Below are 18,766 nucleotides of genomic sequence, written 5' to 3'. Positions count from 1 at the left end.
CCGGCGCGGGGGCGGGTCGGGCGCTCTGGCTCTGCCCCGCGGGCCCGGCCTTTCCCCGTGGCCTCCGGCCTCCCTCTCCGTTGCTCCCCTGGTTGCCGGGGTGTTCCCGCTGGGGCCGGCCGCTCTTGCCCCTCGCTCTCTTGGCGCGGGGCCGTTTGGCCGGGGGTGCCCTTCCGGCCCCTGGTCTTGGCCGCGCCCCTCCGGGCGCCTGCGTGCTTGGGGCCTCGGGTCCGTTTGGCGCGGGGCGCCGCTCCGGCCCCTCGGCTCTTCTCGCCCTTTGTCTGGCGCCCCTCGCCCGGCCCGCTGGGGCGGGGGGGGGGGGCGGGGCGCGCGGCCCGCCTCGCTCCCCCCGGCGGGGGTCTTGTTCTATCCTGCTGCCTTCATATACTAATTTTGAGCAATAAATGCCTAAACATATCCCGAGGAAAGATTTCCATTTCCCCAAGGACCAAAAGTAGAGAACAGAAGCCAAAATGAAAGGAAAAAAAAGGAGAAAGAAGAAAGAAGCAAGACATGAAAACTAGATTAGGCAAATAATTGAAAATCTAGTGCACAAGAAGCAAAGCATAGTTGTTCAAAATTATTAATTTGCTGTTCCTGAGAAGAATATGAATATGACAAAACATTGCTTTCTTCGCCCTCATAGTTCTCACATTGAAACATGTAATCAAAAGAACTATTTCCCTACCTCCAAAAAGAAAAAAGAATCAAAAGAACCATCTACATGTAACATCAGGACCAATTTAATAAAGAAAACATTGCACATTAAGGAAAATTCTAGTTTGACTGCCTGTTGGGAGTTTCTTCACTACTCTTGGCCTTTCCCATGATCATGTCAGAGAAACTTCCCCTCATGATTCGTCTAAACCTCGTATCCTCTACTGATGATAGTTGAGCAGCCTTTGGGGATTCAACTGGTTCTGGTGGATCTCCACTTTCTTTTTTACCAAGCAACCCTCCTTCACCAAATAAACTTGTCACCGACGAAGCAATGCCAAGATGAGCACCCATCACCTTACTGAATGTTTCAAAAGTTCCTCCTGATCTGTCCCTCACTATAATTTCAAGGGCTTCTTTATGTGCTGGATCAAGCGAATCTGGGTCTTTAAACAGGTTTTGTATTGCTGGAAGGAGGAAATCCCGAACACTAGTTGCAGAAAGATCTGGACCAGTAGAAATGGAAGTTAACATCATAGATACCTCATAAACATAAAGGCATGCAATCAAATATTCACATAGATAACTAGGGCTGGTTAAATCAAAACACATGCAATCAAATATTGAAATACATGAACAAGGTTGATAAGCTTCAAAAAGAAAAGTAACAAGAATAAAAACCCACCACCCTGTATAGAATGAAAGTTGACTCTTTGAAGAGTTCACCAATGCTGTTGGCAGGAAAGGCCATTGTCACTTTGGGTAGGGACATTGTTAAACATCAAGCAAGACAAAAGGTTACCTGCTGTATCTCAAGCAAGCTTAACCAGTGACCATCCGTTTCTTCCCTTCTGAATCATTATTATAAAAAAATTTATTATTATTATTTTCTTTTGGAGGGGCATTTCACAGGTGAAGGGTCCCCTCACCACATGGTTCAGCCCTGAGTGAAGTACCAGCAACACACTGAGAATAGATCCACCTCACAAGGTCTCAGTGCTGAAATCAATGTGACCCAATAATGGATGAAATCTAATTTTATCTTTACAGATAAGAGTGGTCAAGAAAGACTGAACAAATAGTGCAGAATATCCAAAGATTGAGCAGTGACCAGTGCCTAAGCTTCAGAAACACATCTTTTGATCTTCTCCAGGGATGCTTAGCATCCAAATACTATAATCAAGATGCATCATTTGTGCTCCCCCAACACAACCACCAAGGGGAAAAAAGGGAAAAGACATGGGGCAATTTTGTAGCTTATGTATTAGAATGTAGATTTACCCATATATAAATAGGGAACAAGTTTTACAAGAAAGGCATACAATATGTTGTATGCTCCCTGCCTGCTCGGACAGAAGGGCACAAAGGGGAAGGTACAATGGACATGGACATGTATAGCTCAAAAATGATCATCAGATGATACAGATACTTGGAACAGCTTTGGCAGAAGAAGTGGGAGAAGGGGGGGGGGGGGAACAAAAGCATAGTGTTAAACTTCGCTAACCACAAACCTGTAGCATCTAGAGCACGGATACATTCACAGAGAACATTAGCCCTTTCACGACGGCGCATCACATCACTTCCAGGTGTTGGCAAGGTTGAAAGTTGAAATATCTTAGATAAAAGATGTGTGCAAAGTCAAAGGAACAAATAAGAACACAAAAAAAAAAAACTCGTTGCAACCAAAGTTCCAAATTGGGAAGTTGTAAACTTCTTTTAATTGTCCCAAGTCTTATTCCCATAGAGTTGTAAATCATGGGTAGAAAAGGTTCCATAATAATTTGAAACTAACTTACCATTATCTCATTCCCAAAAGTTGCGATTGTCTCGCACGTGTTTCTTGTACCCATCAAATAATAAGATTTTGTCATCCCCAAAGATCTATTGTACTACAAGTTCTAAGTCATGAGTAATGAACTAATGATGGCTTCATAATAATTTGAAATTGAGTTACCATTATGTTCTTCTCAAAAGCTGCCATTGTTTTCCACATTTTTCAAGTACATACGTTGAATGACAGGATTTTATCATTTTTTTTGGGGTAGAAGACAGGATTTATCATTACTGGAAGAAGTATTATGATTATATAATGAAAGGGCAAAAAGGTAAGGTAACAACTTTCTTACCAACTTTTCTTATAATATTTACCAAAATTAAAAAAAAATGATCAAAAGGATGAAACTAGTTATTATTTGAATTGATCAAAGTTGAGGATATATTCACGTAGTCTGTCAGTTGTATGAGGTACAGCCACTGCCAATGAACGAACAACAGCAATTGTAGCTTCGTGGGACCCATCCTCCAAAAATGAATCCATCTGAACACGTATCTTGTCAATGATCTGAAAAATGAAAAAGTTTTGATCAGGAAAGTCAAGCTACTCAATAAGTCACATAATTAAAAGTAGGGGCGAATAAATTGGTTACCATGTCACTTTTGAAATGCTGGGCTACAGCTCCAAAAGCATCTATACTTGCATACTTCACATTGAGATTCTGATCAGACCCAAGAGTGATAAGGGCAGGCAAAACATGAGTTGATGCAAGTTTTGCATCAATATATGGAACCTATGCATAAGGAAAAAAAGTTGTCTTAGAAATTGATAATTTAGTGTTATGCTAAAAACAAACAATTTAATTCTCCCCAAAGAAATTCAACAATTTAATGTTCATGAGATATATATATAGCACATACAAGGACTTTCAACAGATTGGCAGCACTGATCTTCATATTTACATTGGCATTGACAACCATTTCCCATAAAATATTGAAAATGATGCCGTTATGTTCTTCAAATGTGCTGCGAGGAAATGAACAATCAACCAAACGAACAGATATAATTGCAATGAAAAAACAAATAATCAAATAAAATAAATGCTAGATTGAAGTGCCAACCATAGGAAGCGAACTGCATTAATGACCTCAGCACTAGAATTTATGGGCTGGTCTTCCTTCATTATGCCTTGTAATAAAAGTTTCCTTAGGTATTCTGCTAATTGCTCATGCCTACCAGGAGCACCCAGAATACCAGCCAAGAGAAGTGGAAGGACACACATTATCGCAAGCCTATCAGCCACCACAGTTTTAGGTCGTAAAGCTGCAGTTCAGCAACACCATACAACTATGTATTAGTAAAGACAACATGGATTGGATGTGAAAATTGTACCTTAACCTATAAACGAAAATCACAGTGATTGTAATAGTGAAGAATGCAATATAATGTGGAATAGATACTCAATAGGCATGACACAAAAGAATGCTAGGTTGAAAATGGTGTTGTACTAATATAATGGAATAAAGAATCCTCCTGAATTTTATAAAAGATTTGTATTTCAGTCTGGCATCAGCCCTAAATCCTTCATGATATGTCATGCACCAATGTAAGTGGAAGTTATGTTACACATTGGAATCCATTCAGTCTGATAAATTTGGAAACTTCATAGTCAGTTAAAATTATTCTACCTTTAGTTCTGGACTGGATAGCAATGGGCAAACTTTTTAAGTCATTGATGTCCCCAACAGCTACCGAGAAAACAGGCAACATCACATGTGTCAAATAGTGATCCCCAAACCGTTTGGATACAGCCAATAAGAACTGCATTTGCAATATCAACATTAGCAATAACTCAGAACAGCATAGTATCAAATTGGAGGGAAAGAATGATTGTTTCATTACACCAGCCTAAACAAATGTCACTTCACCCTAAAACAATCCCTAAATATTTCCATAAAAATAATCCAAATTTCAGAAATATTAGACTTTGTCACCCTGAAATAAACCAAAGTTAAAATTTCAACAATACTTAATAGCTTCTGCAATAGAATATGATGAAAATCTTGGTCAATTACAAGAACAAACAGAGAATATAAGTAAGGTAGGGACTCATTAAGAATCAATACTGAACAGGTCTGGTACCTTTGTCATCCGATTTCTTAGATTATCTTCCTTTTGGGGTAATAAGCAGGCAAGTTGTATCAGAACTGGCAAACAATCAACATGCAGCCAATCAAATGCAGGCCATTCTACATATTCCCTGACCAGATTCAAAAAGAAAAAGATGGAATCAAATAGGATCAGTTGCACTTCCATTCCAATTCATCAACCCAACTCCCAACTTGTTATATAAGGTTCTCTTCCACTCAGCACAAAAACAATAAAAGAAAGGGTTGGGAAAGCTGAGCACACCTTGCGTACTGTTCAAGCAAAGAAGTGGAGAAAAATGCACTCCTTGATTCCGAAGTTGCAACAGGATCCATTACAGAAGGAAAGGGGCATGTATCGATTGATTTCTGGTGCACAAATGGAAGCACCTCTGTCAGCATACGCAATAAAACATCAACATTCCAGCGCTCGCGTTCACCTAAAACACGCAGAAAGGACTCCATAGAACCTTCGACCCCCGAAACAGGAGGACAACGCTGTCAAGTTAGAAAGACAGTATCAGAATTCCAAGTTGAAACAGCTTAAAAATCCCTGTGGTGGGGAAGCATTCTTCCCCCCTACCCCCTCCCCACAAGAAAGAAAGAGGTTCATAAGCATTTGGCCGTAAGAAACACACCTGGGCACAGCTAACAATATGAGAAAGTAAAACTCGTAGGATGTTGTCCACTTTGTTTCCCCAAGTTATTACTGCCGGAACTAATTCTTTGAGTGCAGTTTCAACAACCACACCCGATGGATCGCAGACCAGTTGGAACATCAACTCCTCAACCTATTCAACAAAGAAAAAGAATTTTGGAGAAACTTCTTTCTTAGATTTTCTTATATTTAACAAGTGTTATCATTTTCTTTAGGGAAAAGCTCCTCCGCCATTCCCTGAATCACGTTTTAAACCTGTTCTAGAGCTTACATTGCAACCAATCCTGGCAACTCAGTTTTCTGCTCCATGCCTCTCAGCATATTTAGTGAGGCTGACCTTGAAATATTTGTCCATATTCGGAAACAGTGGAAGCAGCAATGACAGATTATGTGCCGCAGCCTCCCGGACAACTGTTGCAGAATCCTCAACCAGTTGTTGCACAATGGACAATATGAGAGAATCACGGATTTCAGGTCGAACAAATTCTGCAAGCTCCCCACATGATTGAGCAACTAGGATCCTGCGCTCCTCATACATGTGGTTTATCTACAATCAAGAAAAAGTAGAGTATAAGATAATGATACCCAAACAGAGAAGAATGGGAAAAACAAAAGGTAGTTTACACAAGATGGATTTAGCTTACTTGTTCCCAACACTGTGGAAGCAATTCTGATTCGGTTCTCATCTCTCCTACATTCTTAGCCAGGCTCACACAAGCCTGCCATAATATTTAAGCAAATTTCAGCATTATATCCAGATAATAATGACGTTTAAAAGATGGACAGATCAGGTTTCACAAAATATAAAGATGGCAAAAGAATAACTAGGGCAAACAGATTTTAACTTACATCCATTATAATTCGTCTCTGCTGTTCATCTGGTCGTTTAATTAAATTAAAAAGAGTATGCGTCAAGGAATCACGCGTGCTGCTGTCAGGGTGACGCTCAATTGCACACATTATTAGAGGAAGGAGTTCCTGAATATGGATAGCATCATCAGTGAAGTACCATAACCATGGTTAGGTGAAAGGAATATGACAACCAGATTCAGAAGAAAACCTCACGATGGTTGATCAAAACATAAGGTACAATTTTTGGTAAGGCACTGGAAAGGATCTGAATAGTTTCCAAACCCTGTCAAGAAAAAAAAAATATTAGGGAACTCAATGGGGTGCATAGAATCACCAAAGATGAGGCCCAAAATTCTCTAGATGAAGTTATTTTATTCCCTTAAAAGCTTACCATATTTTCAGAAACAGCCTCCCTTGTTTGGTTATTTAGTTTAATGCTGATTGTACCATCTTCTGGCGGCGATTCAGAGTCATGTTCGAAAGTATTCTTATCATTTTCAGCTGAACAATTACCATTTGAAGAAACTTTTGGTGTCTCATGTGAAATCTCTTGAGGCTGAGCTGCTTTCTCTTGAGGAGTTTGAATTCGTTGATGTTCATCATCTTCAACATCTGAGACACCAGATGCCAAGTGTACAGGATGAGATGACACAGCTCTATCTTCATGAATCTCAACAACCTTCTCTTCCATCAGCATACTCTCTTTTTCAGAATTGATAGACTTAGAATTATCAGCAACAGAATACTTAGATTTTAAGCTCTCCATTTCCATCTGCAAGGATTTTATTTCTGCCTGATAGTTCTCTGACTGGGATTGTAAGTCGTTAAAATCTCCAGATACCCAATGACTATTAGACCGAGATCCTTCAATGTGCATTTTCAGAGAAGTAATTTCAGCTCTGCAGTCATTAAGTTCCTTTCTTTGAAGCTCCAGAGATTGCTTTAAGTCATGAATCTGCAAACAATATGTTACAAAATCATTTGCTTCGATAAGAATGACATAAATCTGCAAGAGAACAGTTCAGACTGAAGATACCAGAATCTCCCTCTCCTTTAGGTCCTTCTGGAGAGCTTCCAATGACTTTGTCAATGTTATTATTTGACCATTGGCCACATCCTTGCTTTTCAGCAAGGATTCCTTTTCAGAATTCAGTTTTTCATTTGTTTTGAGCAATGACTCATTTTCTCTAGTAAGAGAGATTTTCTCCTGCAAGAAAAGCAAGCTCAAACTTTTATTTGATCTATACATTCAAAAAGTTATCCTAATCAAGTACAGACAGCACGTATGGTGGATATCACCAACATAAAGCAGAGAGCACTGCAATAAAAACAGTGAGTAGTAAGTGTGGTCTATTTGTATTTCTCTAACCTAATGTAAATTTTTATTCATTTAGTTGCATATCTACATATCCAGCAGTTATACTAATGTGGTAAATGTTCATAATAGGGCTAGTGTACAGCAGCATTCAACCAAAGTAGCAAACTTGGGTGGGTTCAAACTTCCAACAAGAAGTTCCATTTGGATGTTTTTTTTTAATTTGGTTAAGAGTAGGTGTCAAATGATAAAAATAACCATTGCATATAAATCTAGGCAAAAGATAACAGTTTCTGGGCCTAAGAATCTATGGTTCAAAGTTAGCCAAGAAATATCCCAGGTTTCACCCAAGTAATCAATCAAAACCTGGGATATGGTGTGGTCAAAACTGGCCTCAGAACTGAGCTTTAAGAACTTCTCTTACATGTCAAGTTTCTTTTCAAAAATAGTTGGCCTCATTGCAAAGTTCTACATTGAAAAGTTAAATGACTACCGAAAAGGTTTACACAAATAATTGGATGAATGAGGGGATGCATGGACATACATAGAAGGGTAAATGATTTGGGTATAGAAATTTACAAATGCCCATCACCTTCCACATATACAATTAGGTGTTCCTGTCATACTGTTTTTGCAAAAACGCATGTTGATGGAAACTTTTTCAACTCAACTCTCAACCTTATCCAAACTAAATAGGGTCAGCTAAATGAGTCTTTTTTTCCAATCAATTGTATTCGAAGCCATACTTTGTACAAATCCTAAGCCACACATGGAATTCCTCACTTATTCTCTTGAAATCATTTTAGGACTACCCAGTTATCATAAACTCTTTTTGCTCCTCCAATCTTGGATCATATATCCCATCCTAGAGCATTCAATGGCTCCACTAAGAGAAAAAAATTCCCCAAAAAACAAAAATCAAGATAAAAGATGGACTACTTGATATTGAATATGACAGCCATGTACGAAGTTTCAGACCACGTTGTGGATTTCCAAATCTTAGGTCATCGCAGTTTTGGAAAGTGTCACAACTAATCATATCAAATTGTGTGAGATGGAATAGTAAAAAGTTCAAAAGGCAATAAACTGTAGAGTTGACATCAAGAACCTTGGATTAATGGAACTCAATAAGTGCCAATATAAAAGGCTAAGGGTTGAGATAGCTTTGACTGAATATGCATGCAAAGATTAAAAACTATAGAGCAATAATTCCAAGAAATATCATGTGACATTTAATCTAATAGACCATTGAAGAGCAATGGCCATACTTGCTTGTTTTTCAACAAATACCTCAGCAGCCTCTGCGGTGGATGAAAGATACTGATAATAATAACGGCGTAAAGCATCTGCTATGCAAGCAGGCGTGTTCTGCCACACATCAAGATTTTGGTCTGTAACCTGCATGAAAGGTATCAATAGGTTATAATGAAGTCATAATATTCTGCACAAATACAAAAAACATATCTGTAAACAAAATAAATCATGAAAGAGCATGGAAAGTAATTAAAAAAAGAAAGTTTAAGGTGGTAGTCTTTTATATGCCAGGGGCTTTAGTAGTTAGTTATTACATGTGTTGTCAGTGCCAGCTCTCATGTTTGAAATATGTGCCATGGTATTTGGTTCCCCTGGGAGTTGCGACTTACAAAAATAATACTACCAACATATAAAATATAGTTTTGTTAAATGCCAATTACATTGATTTGATAATTTTCTCCACATACCTTCTTGATGTCTTTAACCCAAATACATAGAGAAATATAAGGAACTGGCAGTGATAGCAGTCCGCTGGTTTTTATGAGGCACTGATTGATACTAAAAATACTTAACTACTGAGGAGGTAGACCAGGATTAGAGATTCTACAAAATGAACTTGAATAATACACACATGCACTAGTAAATGGTTGCATGCTATACCTAAACGATATATAAAGATATACAGTAAGGAAGGTAGTAATTTTTTTTTTTTTTTTGGGGGGGGGGGGGGTTTGGAGGAGGGTGAATGAGGGAGAAAGGGAGAGAGAGAGAAGAAAATCTTAGCAAACCTCTTCATAGAATGTCATGGCAGTCAGCCTATATCCAGCTAGAAGCAAATATTCCTTTATAGCACAATTAAGATCTTTGCGTTCATTATCCTTCAAAGGGCCTAAATCAGAAAAAGAAGTGTGCCTCTTTCCCTGTAACAAAGTAAGCCTATCTTCCACAGAAACATCTATACTGGTCCCTGCCAAACATAAGCAGGATGAGAAGAGTGTTACAACCCAAATGTTGCAAAGAGACAGGAAATATCCATGAAGTATGACGGATTGATCAGAGAAAACAACCTATATCATAAATCTCAATTGCAGGGTCAATGTCATGCATAAGGGTTCACTTCCAAACTGCAAACCTCGTTACTTCCCCCAACCCCCTACAATTCCCCCCCCCCTTTCTCTTTTTTATTTTATACCCAGTGACCCTACTTGTATCCCGTTCAAACAGAAAAAAGGAAGAAGAAAGTATCTGAGGATTTAGGCACAATATAAGCAAGAAGAATTGAGTCCATGTAGGACTTTCGTATAGAAGTTTCCTTAGCATGTATTTTTATTCTACAAATAAGATTTTTATTTCTGGAGTTTCTCACACTGAGAGAGCTCTCTCGCAGCCTAATTCTCAACTCTCTTCCTCATATAGTAATAGGACCTTGAGTCGCTTGTAAGGGCACTGGTGGGTCTTGGAGTAGGGTGCTTCACAAAGGAAATCATACCCCTTTATCCATTTTTGTTTTTATTTCCTTTGGCGTTAACCAATAAGAGCAATTAGTCCTTCCAGTAGGGGCTGTCACTGCTTGAGAAGATGAAGGCATGGCCCATGGGTTGGTTGTTGCAGCATGTGGTTGAACTGGCCAACTTAAACAAACCACCTAGGTCAAATCCTGAGCCATTCAAGTGGCCTGGCACTGGGATGGGCCTTGGCCCACCCGAAGTAATTGTGTTAACGTTTATTGACTTCTGGGCTGCTGCTTGGGTTATCAAGCCAGGTAGAGTAGTCACAGGTCTTTGAGGGCCCAATTTTTTGCTTCTACTGAATAGGCCACTTCCATCATCTGGTCCAAGTTTGATGGGTCAAATTATCGAACCTCAGCCCTGAGGTCCTCTGCTAAACCAGCCATAAAAGCCCCTTTCAGCCAGTAGTCCTCCTTCACTCCGATGGCTGCTGCGAGTGACTCGGAGGCCTCCACATACTCTGCTGCTCCTGCAATCTACCAGAGATGGATCAAGGCTTCCTACACTGCCCTTGATTGTGGCCAACCAAAGCCTCTTTCAGCCCAAGAGGCAATCGGCTCCTAGAACTCGCGGAACACCATCCACCCTAGCACCGCCCCATCAAAGCATATGGTCGCCACTCTGAGTTTCTCATTGCCATCAATACCATAGAGGCTGAAATACCATACCTTTCAGCCCTCGTAATCCACCCAATCAGGTCATCACCTGAGAACACTGGCATCTCCAGATGCCTACGTAAAAATTTCCAGCACCCACCAGCATCACCGCTATGGTAGAACTCCCAAAGCCCTCTCTGCAAGTAGTAACCACCAGTCTGCAATTCCCCTGTGCCCTTTCTATGGTGATGTCTAGTGACTGGGGCTCCATTTCGATTGCCTTTCTGCGCAAGAGTTAAGTTCGAAACTCATCCCTAAAGTCCTACCGTTTTTCTCCTTTCTCCATGTGTTGGGTTAAGGAAACCAATTTCAAATCGATAGAAGACATCTGACCTTGCAATTCCTTCACTGCCAACTTGAGTTCATCAACCCTGGACTCCATTCGGCTTTTGGCCATTCCCTGGGATCGTGCTCTAATACCACATTTTAATGACCCTGTATTCCCCAAAAATTCCAGAAGCAATTGCCCCTAAAATACCAGTCAACCCCCCCCCCCAAAAAAAAAAAAAAAAAAAAAAAAAACTGATTCAATCCACAAACAGACAGCTTAGGGGAGGCTAAAAATGGAAAATCACATTAACTCAGTGAAATTGCAACAGACTTCTGGATTCAACTCAACTGAGAGTTTGAGATACAGGATACCCAACTGCAGTCCCCTACAAGCCCCCAACCTAGGGTCTTCCCCTCACCTATGAGCACTGCTAGTCCCTTCGCTTCACAAAATTCTTCTCTCCTCTCTCTCTCTCTACCCCTCTACCCTAATATAGCCAAAAGCAAATCATAACAACTAACAAACCCCCTTCCATGTAGGACAGTATTGGAGTGGCTGCTCTCAAATGAGATTTCGCCACCTGTCCCTGTAGCTGATTATGTCCCCTATGTTTTTGTTTTGATACCCTATAGCTCCCCTACCCCTACACCCTCAACTTTAGGGTCTTAGCATGTAGCTACAATTGCTCTTCGTCAAGTACAAAAGAGGGAGAAATTTTGCATAATATATGTTTTTATACATAAGATAACATAAAGTTGTTCTTTCATGTTTGATTCCCTGCATGTATTAAAGCAAAGCCCAATGTTTGATTGGAGAATGCTGAAACAAACCGTGCTAGATGCAAAATCTTGTATATATATATGGATTTAATATCTAGGTGATTACATTCTATTAGTATATGAAAAAGCCATAAAGTTCTTCCTAGTACATCAGTAGGTATACAAGTTCCAAGCTTCAACAATAGTGCCCTTGACTCCTTGAGCCCAAGCATCATACCAGAAGATATCAAGCTGCTCAAGAGACTTTTTCATGGATTGTGGAGCTTAAACTGGAGAATCAAGTCAAGCCACCATATGTATTCAGGCAACAAGAGCCAAGATCTTTTTTAGTTTGCTTGAATGTATCCTAGGTTTATGCTTCATCTTGTAATATCTGGATGGCCCTAAGATGCAATGACCCTGATTGCTCAATTATCAATTATGGACCTAAACTCAAGAACTTATGCAATGTTGCTCTTATCATAGAGTATCAAACCAGACCTAAGTAATATAAATCTATCATGATCATTGACATGGGCCTTTGGTGACCCAAATGGACCTTATTCAGGTTCACTTGGGATGGCATGAGAGCTTACTAGAAATTATGTCAAAATGATGCCGTTAAATAGAAAAGGTCAGTGCTGCTGCTGGTGGCCAAAAGAGACTAGCCAGAGCTGATAAGCACTGTATGTGATGAAGAACAACCAGAACATGGTCCACTGATTACTGTGAGCAGTCTGCAAACAGATACAAGATCACTCAATTGGTGCATCATGCAAAGGATGTATGAGAGATGTTCCTCTCTTTACATAGTAACAGTGACTAGCAGTCTAACTTTAAATAGCGATTGATTGGAGGGTCAATAAAAAGGATCTGTCAGAGAACAAAATAGCTAGTGTACTGTAGAAAAATGCACCAAATAGTAATTTTGCAAGTTATCACCAAGGTCCTTTGGGCAAAATATGTAGAACATTGCCAGGTTAAAATCATGAACAATCATACCATCCTAGTGCTGAAACTTGCAAATAATTCTGCTATTGAGCTATTAGCTGCTGTGGTAAGGGATTACTTGAATGCAATAGCTCTTTATGATTCTACCAAACAAATAGGTAACTTCGTTTTTGGCCTTTGAGCTATGAGCTACTAGTGATTGCATCAGTGAAAAGTGCTGACATTCAGACCTCCAGACTATTTGTGTCTGTCTCATACTCTGCAAGGAGTGTGTATGGGTAACACTCTGCTCCTACCCCTCTTGTGAACAAAGATTGTTAGCTGCCAGTCTTAGGAAGATTTCTACATGGGTAGTTCTCTACGCTGAAAGGAGACCATAATAGTGAAATTCCAATCTGGTGAGGGATTTGAAAGTGTATGCAGGATGGTACTGAAGCTGTGTTGAACAACTATATATCAATGTGTGCTGTCTCTTTCTCTTTGAAGCCATTATTCAGTATATTATGTGTTACTAGGATTTTTTTAATTTTAGTATGGCCTATTGATGAGCGTCGGAAGCAACTTTTATTGAGTTTCTATTGAAACACCCCAATTCACCTCCTCTTCTTATGTTGCTTATATGGTCCAACAGTCTCAAACCTTGTCAAAGAGATAAAACTTTTATCCTAACCAAATTAAAATAAAATCCAGAACTTGTTCTATTGTGAAAAAAAAAACAAAAAAGCATAAACTTCTATCCAGTGGTACTTCATATCAATCTCCTAGAAAATTTGCTGAAAATCAGACTCCAAAAGGCAACAAATAGGAATTATGATTATAAGCCTCAAGAAATACAGAAAAATGTTAACAGTCTTGCAACAGTAATCCAGATGCATCAGAAATTCTCATGTTCCACGGAGCAATATTACATGAAACTGAACAAGATATGCAAGAACACTTAATATTTAAGACAATTGTAACACGAGAAGGTAGAAAAATGACTACGTAAGTGACTGAAAGGTAAAGCATACCACTCAAATCATCTGGAGATGATTCTGCATTCTTTATTAATTCTGTCTTCAACTTCGCAATATCCTCTTCTGCTAAACGTAGCTCATATTCACTGAGTGCCAATTTTTCTTCTAGAGCTTCTTTCTCTTCTAGTAAACTCTGAGGGTCTGCAACTGGAAATAGCATACCAAAGGAAACATTAGTAAGGAAAAATGATGCAAGAAATGAAGCTAGAAAGATTGTGGAATTGGCTAGGACAAAGAAATATGAGGATCTCTACATTGACCTCAACACAAAAGAAGGGCGGGAAAGCTACGTTTAAGATTGCTAAGAGCCTAAGACAACAGAAAGGGAAAAAGAAAAGAAAAAGGAAATTTTTTATCAGGTGAGGCAGATCATTGGTAATGTGGAAGAGAGTTGCCAACGGGTGAGGCCATTGTGAAGAGCTGAGATGAGTATATTTGTGATCTACTAAATGGAGATAGATCATGTAGAAATGACCAGACAAACTACATCTTCAAAATCTATTCCTTAACTTAAGCAAGCTTTAGGAAAAAAAAATGGAAGTGTTAAAAGATAAAAGGTCATCTGATAATAGAAACTACAAAACCTAACAACAAATGGCTTTTAGATAGAAGGACTAAAATTAGAAACTAATAGGCTTTATATTCCAGCCAACATGCAAAGAACAAAATTAGAAACCAATGAATTTGGTTAACAACTACTAAAGGCTGCAATCATGAAAATAGAAACTAAACTAAAATAAAGCCTCCTTCTAATCCAATCTTAGGCCTCAAAGATCTTATAGGAATCGTCCTAAGTCAAATGAAGGAACATCTTTTAAGCTTCTTTTTCTTTGGCTGGAAAGCTTCTTTTCTTGGGCTGGCCCTTCTAAAAGACCTGCCGAGCTGGCCCAATCTGGCTTGGTCCAGTGCCGGTCCATATGGGTCTGGTTCAATGGCCTTGTTGCTTACTCTTATCTGTCTAGTTGTGAATTGTACATCAGTGATAAAGGATGATGTTTCACATAGAATTAAGGGAAATATTCAGTGCCACTCCTTGAGTTATCCAATTTATCAATGAGACCCCCTAGAAGGTAAAAATATATCAAAGGCACATCTTGCTGTTAGGAAATCATAGTTTAGTGCTGATGAAAGCAAGTTAAATATTTCAAAAGGACAAGAAAAATCTTGCATGAAAAACCCACGCTTGACTCATTTTTCCGTCTCCCTCTATTACCTGTGACTACTTCCTCTCCCAATCATAAATCATCACAAATAATGTTTTTAAACTTAGGATGTGGGAGTAATATTGGAAATAGATAAGTAAAAACTAACTGAGACTAACAGTGTTAGTAATAGGGGGTTTGTCTGATAACTTGAATAACTAAGGCGGTGGCATTGATATCAAGGGGTAGCTCAAGGGGTGGCACAGGGGGGCACTCAAAATTTCCCTAGAATTGAAGTAGGATGTGAAGTAAAGAGGTGCATGTAGAGTGTTGTGTGACCAACTTATTCCTTTAAAACTTACAAGGAAAGTTCTATAGGACTAGCGACCAACCAGCAACAATGTGTGGGCAGAATGTTGCACATTAAGAAGTGTCATATTGAGAAGCTACATGTAGCAAAGATGAGGATATTAAGACAGACCTGCAGAAAAGCTAGGTGATGTTGCCCTAGGTTGAATAGAATCAACTAGAAACCGATTTCACATCATCTTGTATGAACCAACAAATTCAAGTGGGTCAGACTTGGGTGTGGGATCCTCCTATGGGTTAGGGTTTGATGCTGCATTTAGTCAAGTAGAGTATAGGTAACATAACAGTGAAGGTTTAGGGTTTCAAGGAAGAGGTTTCAATGCTGACTGGACATTCCTAGTAAACTAGGGTTTGGTTTGAGTTTAAAGAAGTGACAATTGAAATGATACAAGTCTATACACAAAGTTATTGAGCTAATAATCCAGGTTTGGTCCAAGTGTGATGAAATTTGGATGCCAGATTGAAAGTAATTTTGTTTTATAGAATTAGAATTTTAGGGATGGATTCTGAAACTGGGGTTTTTGCAAGAGAGAATTTGACCAGATCTGAACCAAAAGTCAAAGGGCTGGAGTAGGTTGAATGTTCAAGATATAGAAGGATTTTGATGGCTGGATGAAAAGTAGGGCTGCAACAGGGTGTCATTGGGCCAGTATATTTAAAACCTTGACTCTATCTTGAATACTCTACCCTGACATTGGCCTCGACTTACCTGCCTGGCCAGGCCAGAACGGGCTGGAAGGGGTTGGACCTGATACTGACCCTAACCCTAACCTTGAGCTTGACCATAAAAAAAATAAAACATTCCATGATTCCATATTGTTACCCTAAATTTACTAAATACATCCTACCTGGGTGGAGTGCCAAGTCGGGCTAGGCCAGACACTCAACCCAGACCGTAATTTAGGGCCAGAATTTCACGTGCAACCCTACTCGGGCCTAGGGTGGGCCAAGGTAGGTTCAGGCCACAAAGCCAAACTTGCACCCATAATGCAAATTAATTTCAGTTTGAATGGATTCTGATGGTAGAATGGGAATTCAGAGCTCATGAAATCAATTATTGTTTGGTAAAAGTCAAAATTTCAAAAGGGGAACGTTGGGGCTTGGGGAATTAGAGGATTAGGAGAAGAAATTTCGGATAGAGATCAATACTCAATTGCTGCTGTGTTTCTGAAACTGGACACCAGTCGATTAATGGATGGGAATGCTTGGAATCAAACTGAACCTTGAACAGTGATTATAATGATCTAATCCAAGAGAAGCTTAAACTACAATCTCGTGCGTCAGTGCATCACAACATCAAGGAGTCAACTGACTGAAAAACAGTTTCACTAGAGTTTAGTTCACACACTAAACTGAGCTCCCAAACAAGGAAGAAGGCAGCAGCAGCTTGCACCCAAAAAAAAAATTAAAAAATCAGAGGTGCTCTCGCTTCCCACGCGTTTTCCTGTATTTATAATAAAACCTAAAAGAGCCTGCAGCTTTAAATTCCAGGGTGGAATAGGGAAGATTTGTGAAGGCTGGAAAAACTAACATATAATTAAAAACTCCCCTCCCCTGTAATCAATGGTTCAGAAAGCAGGGGAGTACATATAAATAGTGAAACCTAGAGGTGAAAGTGAAATTACACCTAACCTCAGGGAAGGTGCCTGTAATTTTCTCCATGTTTTCATAGAATTACTACACAATCTGATGTTCATGTGTTTGTTAACATCCAGAAACTTAAACTAACTAAAACCCATTTAAGATTGTTGCAGCACTGATGGCTGTAAAATATACCCATGCTTTTCACCAAATCTTTCTTGTGCATATACCATTAGCTATACATAGGCTTTTTCACAAAAAACACTGTCTCATTTCACCAACTATTACCACTCCATCCTAGTTGATTCTCTCGTACTTCAGACTTAAGATTTCTGCCCATCAACCTATCAAATGAATTTCCATTCATATTTTTGGAGTCATTGCCTTAGTTTAAAGATGACAGGTGACTTTTTATATGCATCCATGAGTACATGCAACTGGACTCTCAGAATTTCTCACATAAATCACTATCTAATAGATTTCTTGGTATGAAAAGAAGGTCTATTCTCCAGAGACATAATTCTTCGTTCGCCAATTATGTTTATACAACAGAAACCTGGGTTACTATTAACCCCCCCCCCCCAACCAAAAAAAAATCGCAGTCCAGTATGATTTGGCAATTAGCATCAGTAAGGTAAAAATACAGATAACTTGAAACGGTTCAAAAAGATTATAAGAGATCAGATTCTATCAGCCCAATTTCCCTGTGCGGAGCACCATTTCCAGTCTATCAAATTCTAACTGCCCAAATGACCTGTGAGGTGCACTATATCTGATTCTAATGTATAATTCAATATACCCAAAAAAGAAACAGAAAAAAATTCTGCAGAGTGGCAGCCGAGGCCCAAAATGAATACCAAAGTGTTCCTTCAAAAATTCACTCCACGTAATATCCTAATAATGAGATCTTGTACGCTAACGTCCAGCGCATTTTCTCGATCAGTTGATAGACCTTAATTACTGAATGTTGTATAAAAGGTTCACTTGGCAAAAATTGAAAAGAGGAACACACGGAGAAAGAATATTTAAGATCCGACAATTTTGATAGTTAAAAGAATTAGAAAAGAGAAAACCAGAATTTACCAGATCGAATCAGAGAACTTTAACATTGAATTGCTAGCTCATTAGTTTTGATAGACAAAAGAAGGATGGAAGAATTGAGGAAAGGCGCTAGTACCTCGGAGAGTATTGAAACGAGAGATCTGATCTGGCGGGAACTGAGAGGTATCAGCAAAAAACTCCTTAAGCCTAATTGCCTGCGCATCTCGACCATCATCAAGAAGCTCGTGAAATAACTCAAATGCTGTAAGAATATAGTTCTCTTCGAGTAGGAAATTGACGACGCAGTTGCAGAGTGATGATTTCTCCACATCCATCTTAGTCAACGGCGATTCGCCGATCTCAATCAGCGGATCAATGCATCGTCTATAGATTCATTACAACGAAATTGCGATTCGAAAGAAAGAAAAGAAAGTCTCTGAGATGTACGTGAAGAGAACGGGAGATTACTTCAAAGCCTAACAGTGAAATTCTAATTTCTAGGACACAGTAGATAGATCCTCGTTGTCACTTATATGGTAATATCGCGAAGTCGCAATTGTTTGCGAGACGACACAAAGGTAGATATTTCGTATAATCGGGTGTATCGCATCCCATACTGGCTCGCAGGTTCTGTTTGTCCACGTCTGCAATGGTCCCACTCCAATCAACTTATGAAGTCGGCACGAGCGTCTCGAATGCATAAAGCTTTAAAGCCGCAGACGAGGCCGTATGTTGTCGTAGAGTGTCGGGTGGTGAAGGCACGTTGCCTATGTTGACACCACAAGTGGAGTTGGAACCTCTACCTTCCTCTGCGTT

At 39.4% G+C, this 18,766-nt stretch overlaps 1 protein-coding gene across 1 annotated transcript; it reads right to left on the bottom strand.

Moving 5' to 3' along the window:
• Window positions 1-517: 517 nt before the first annotated feature.
• Window positions 518-18,454, bottom strand: LOC149024661 (HEAT repeat-containing protein). Its single transcript, XM_089144886.1, has 20 exons — window positions 18,087-18,454; window positions 13,812-13,964; window positions 9,446-9,624; window positions 8,694-8,801; window positions 7,125-7,295; window positions 6,480-7,043; window positions 6,297-6,371; window positions 6,086-6,214; window positions 5,881-5,955; window positions 5,574-5,783; window positions 5,217-5,369; window positions 4,844-5,076; window positions 4,574-4,691; window positions 4,120-4,252; window positions 3,553-3,754; window positions 3,352-3,457; window positions 3,084-3,224; window positions 2,875-2,998; window positions 2,169-2,285; window positions 518-1,163 (listed from the first exon to the last, which is right to left on the bottom strand). Exons 1-20 carry the CDS (start codon window positions 18,283-18,285, stop codon window positions 778-780), a joined length of 3,576 nt encoding a protein of 1,191 aa, XP_089001012.1. The 5' UTR covers window positions 18,286-18,454; the 3' UTR covers window positions 518-777.
• Between the last annotated feature and the right edge of the window lie 312 nt (window positions 18,455-18,766).

Source organism: Hakea prostrata, chromosome 2 (assembly GCF_041222555.1).
Source record: "Hakea prostrata isolate BN-2017 chromosome 2, UWA_Hpros_2, whole genome shotgun sequence".
Taxonomy (NCBI): domain Eukaryota; kingdom Viridiplantae; phylum Streptophyta; class Magnoliopsida; order Proteales; family Proteaceae; genus Hakea; species Hakea prostrata.
This window is presented reverse-complemented; position numbering and strand designations above follow the sequence as displayed.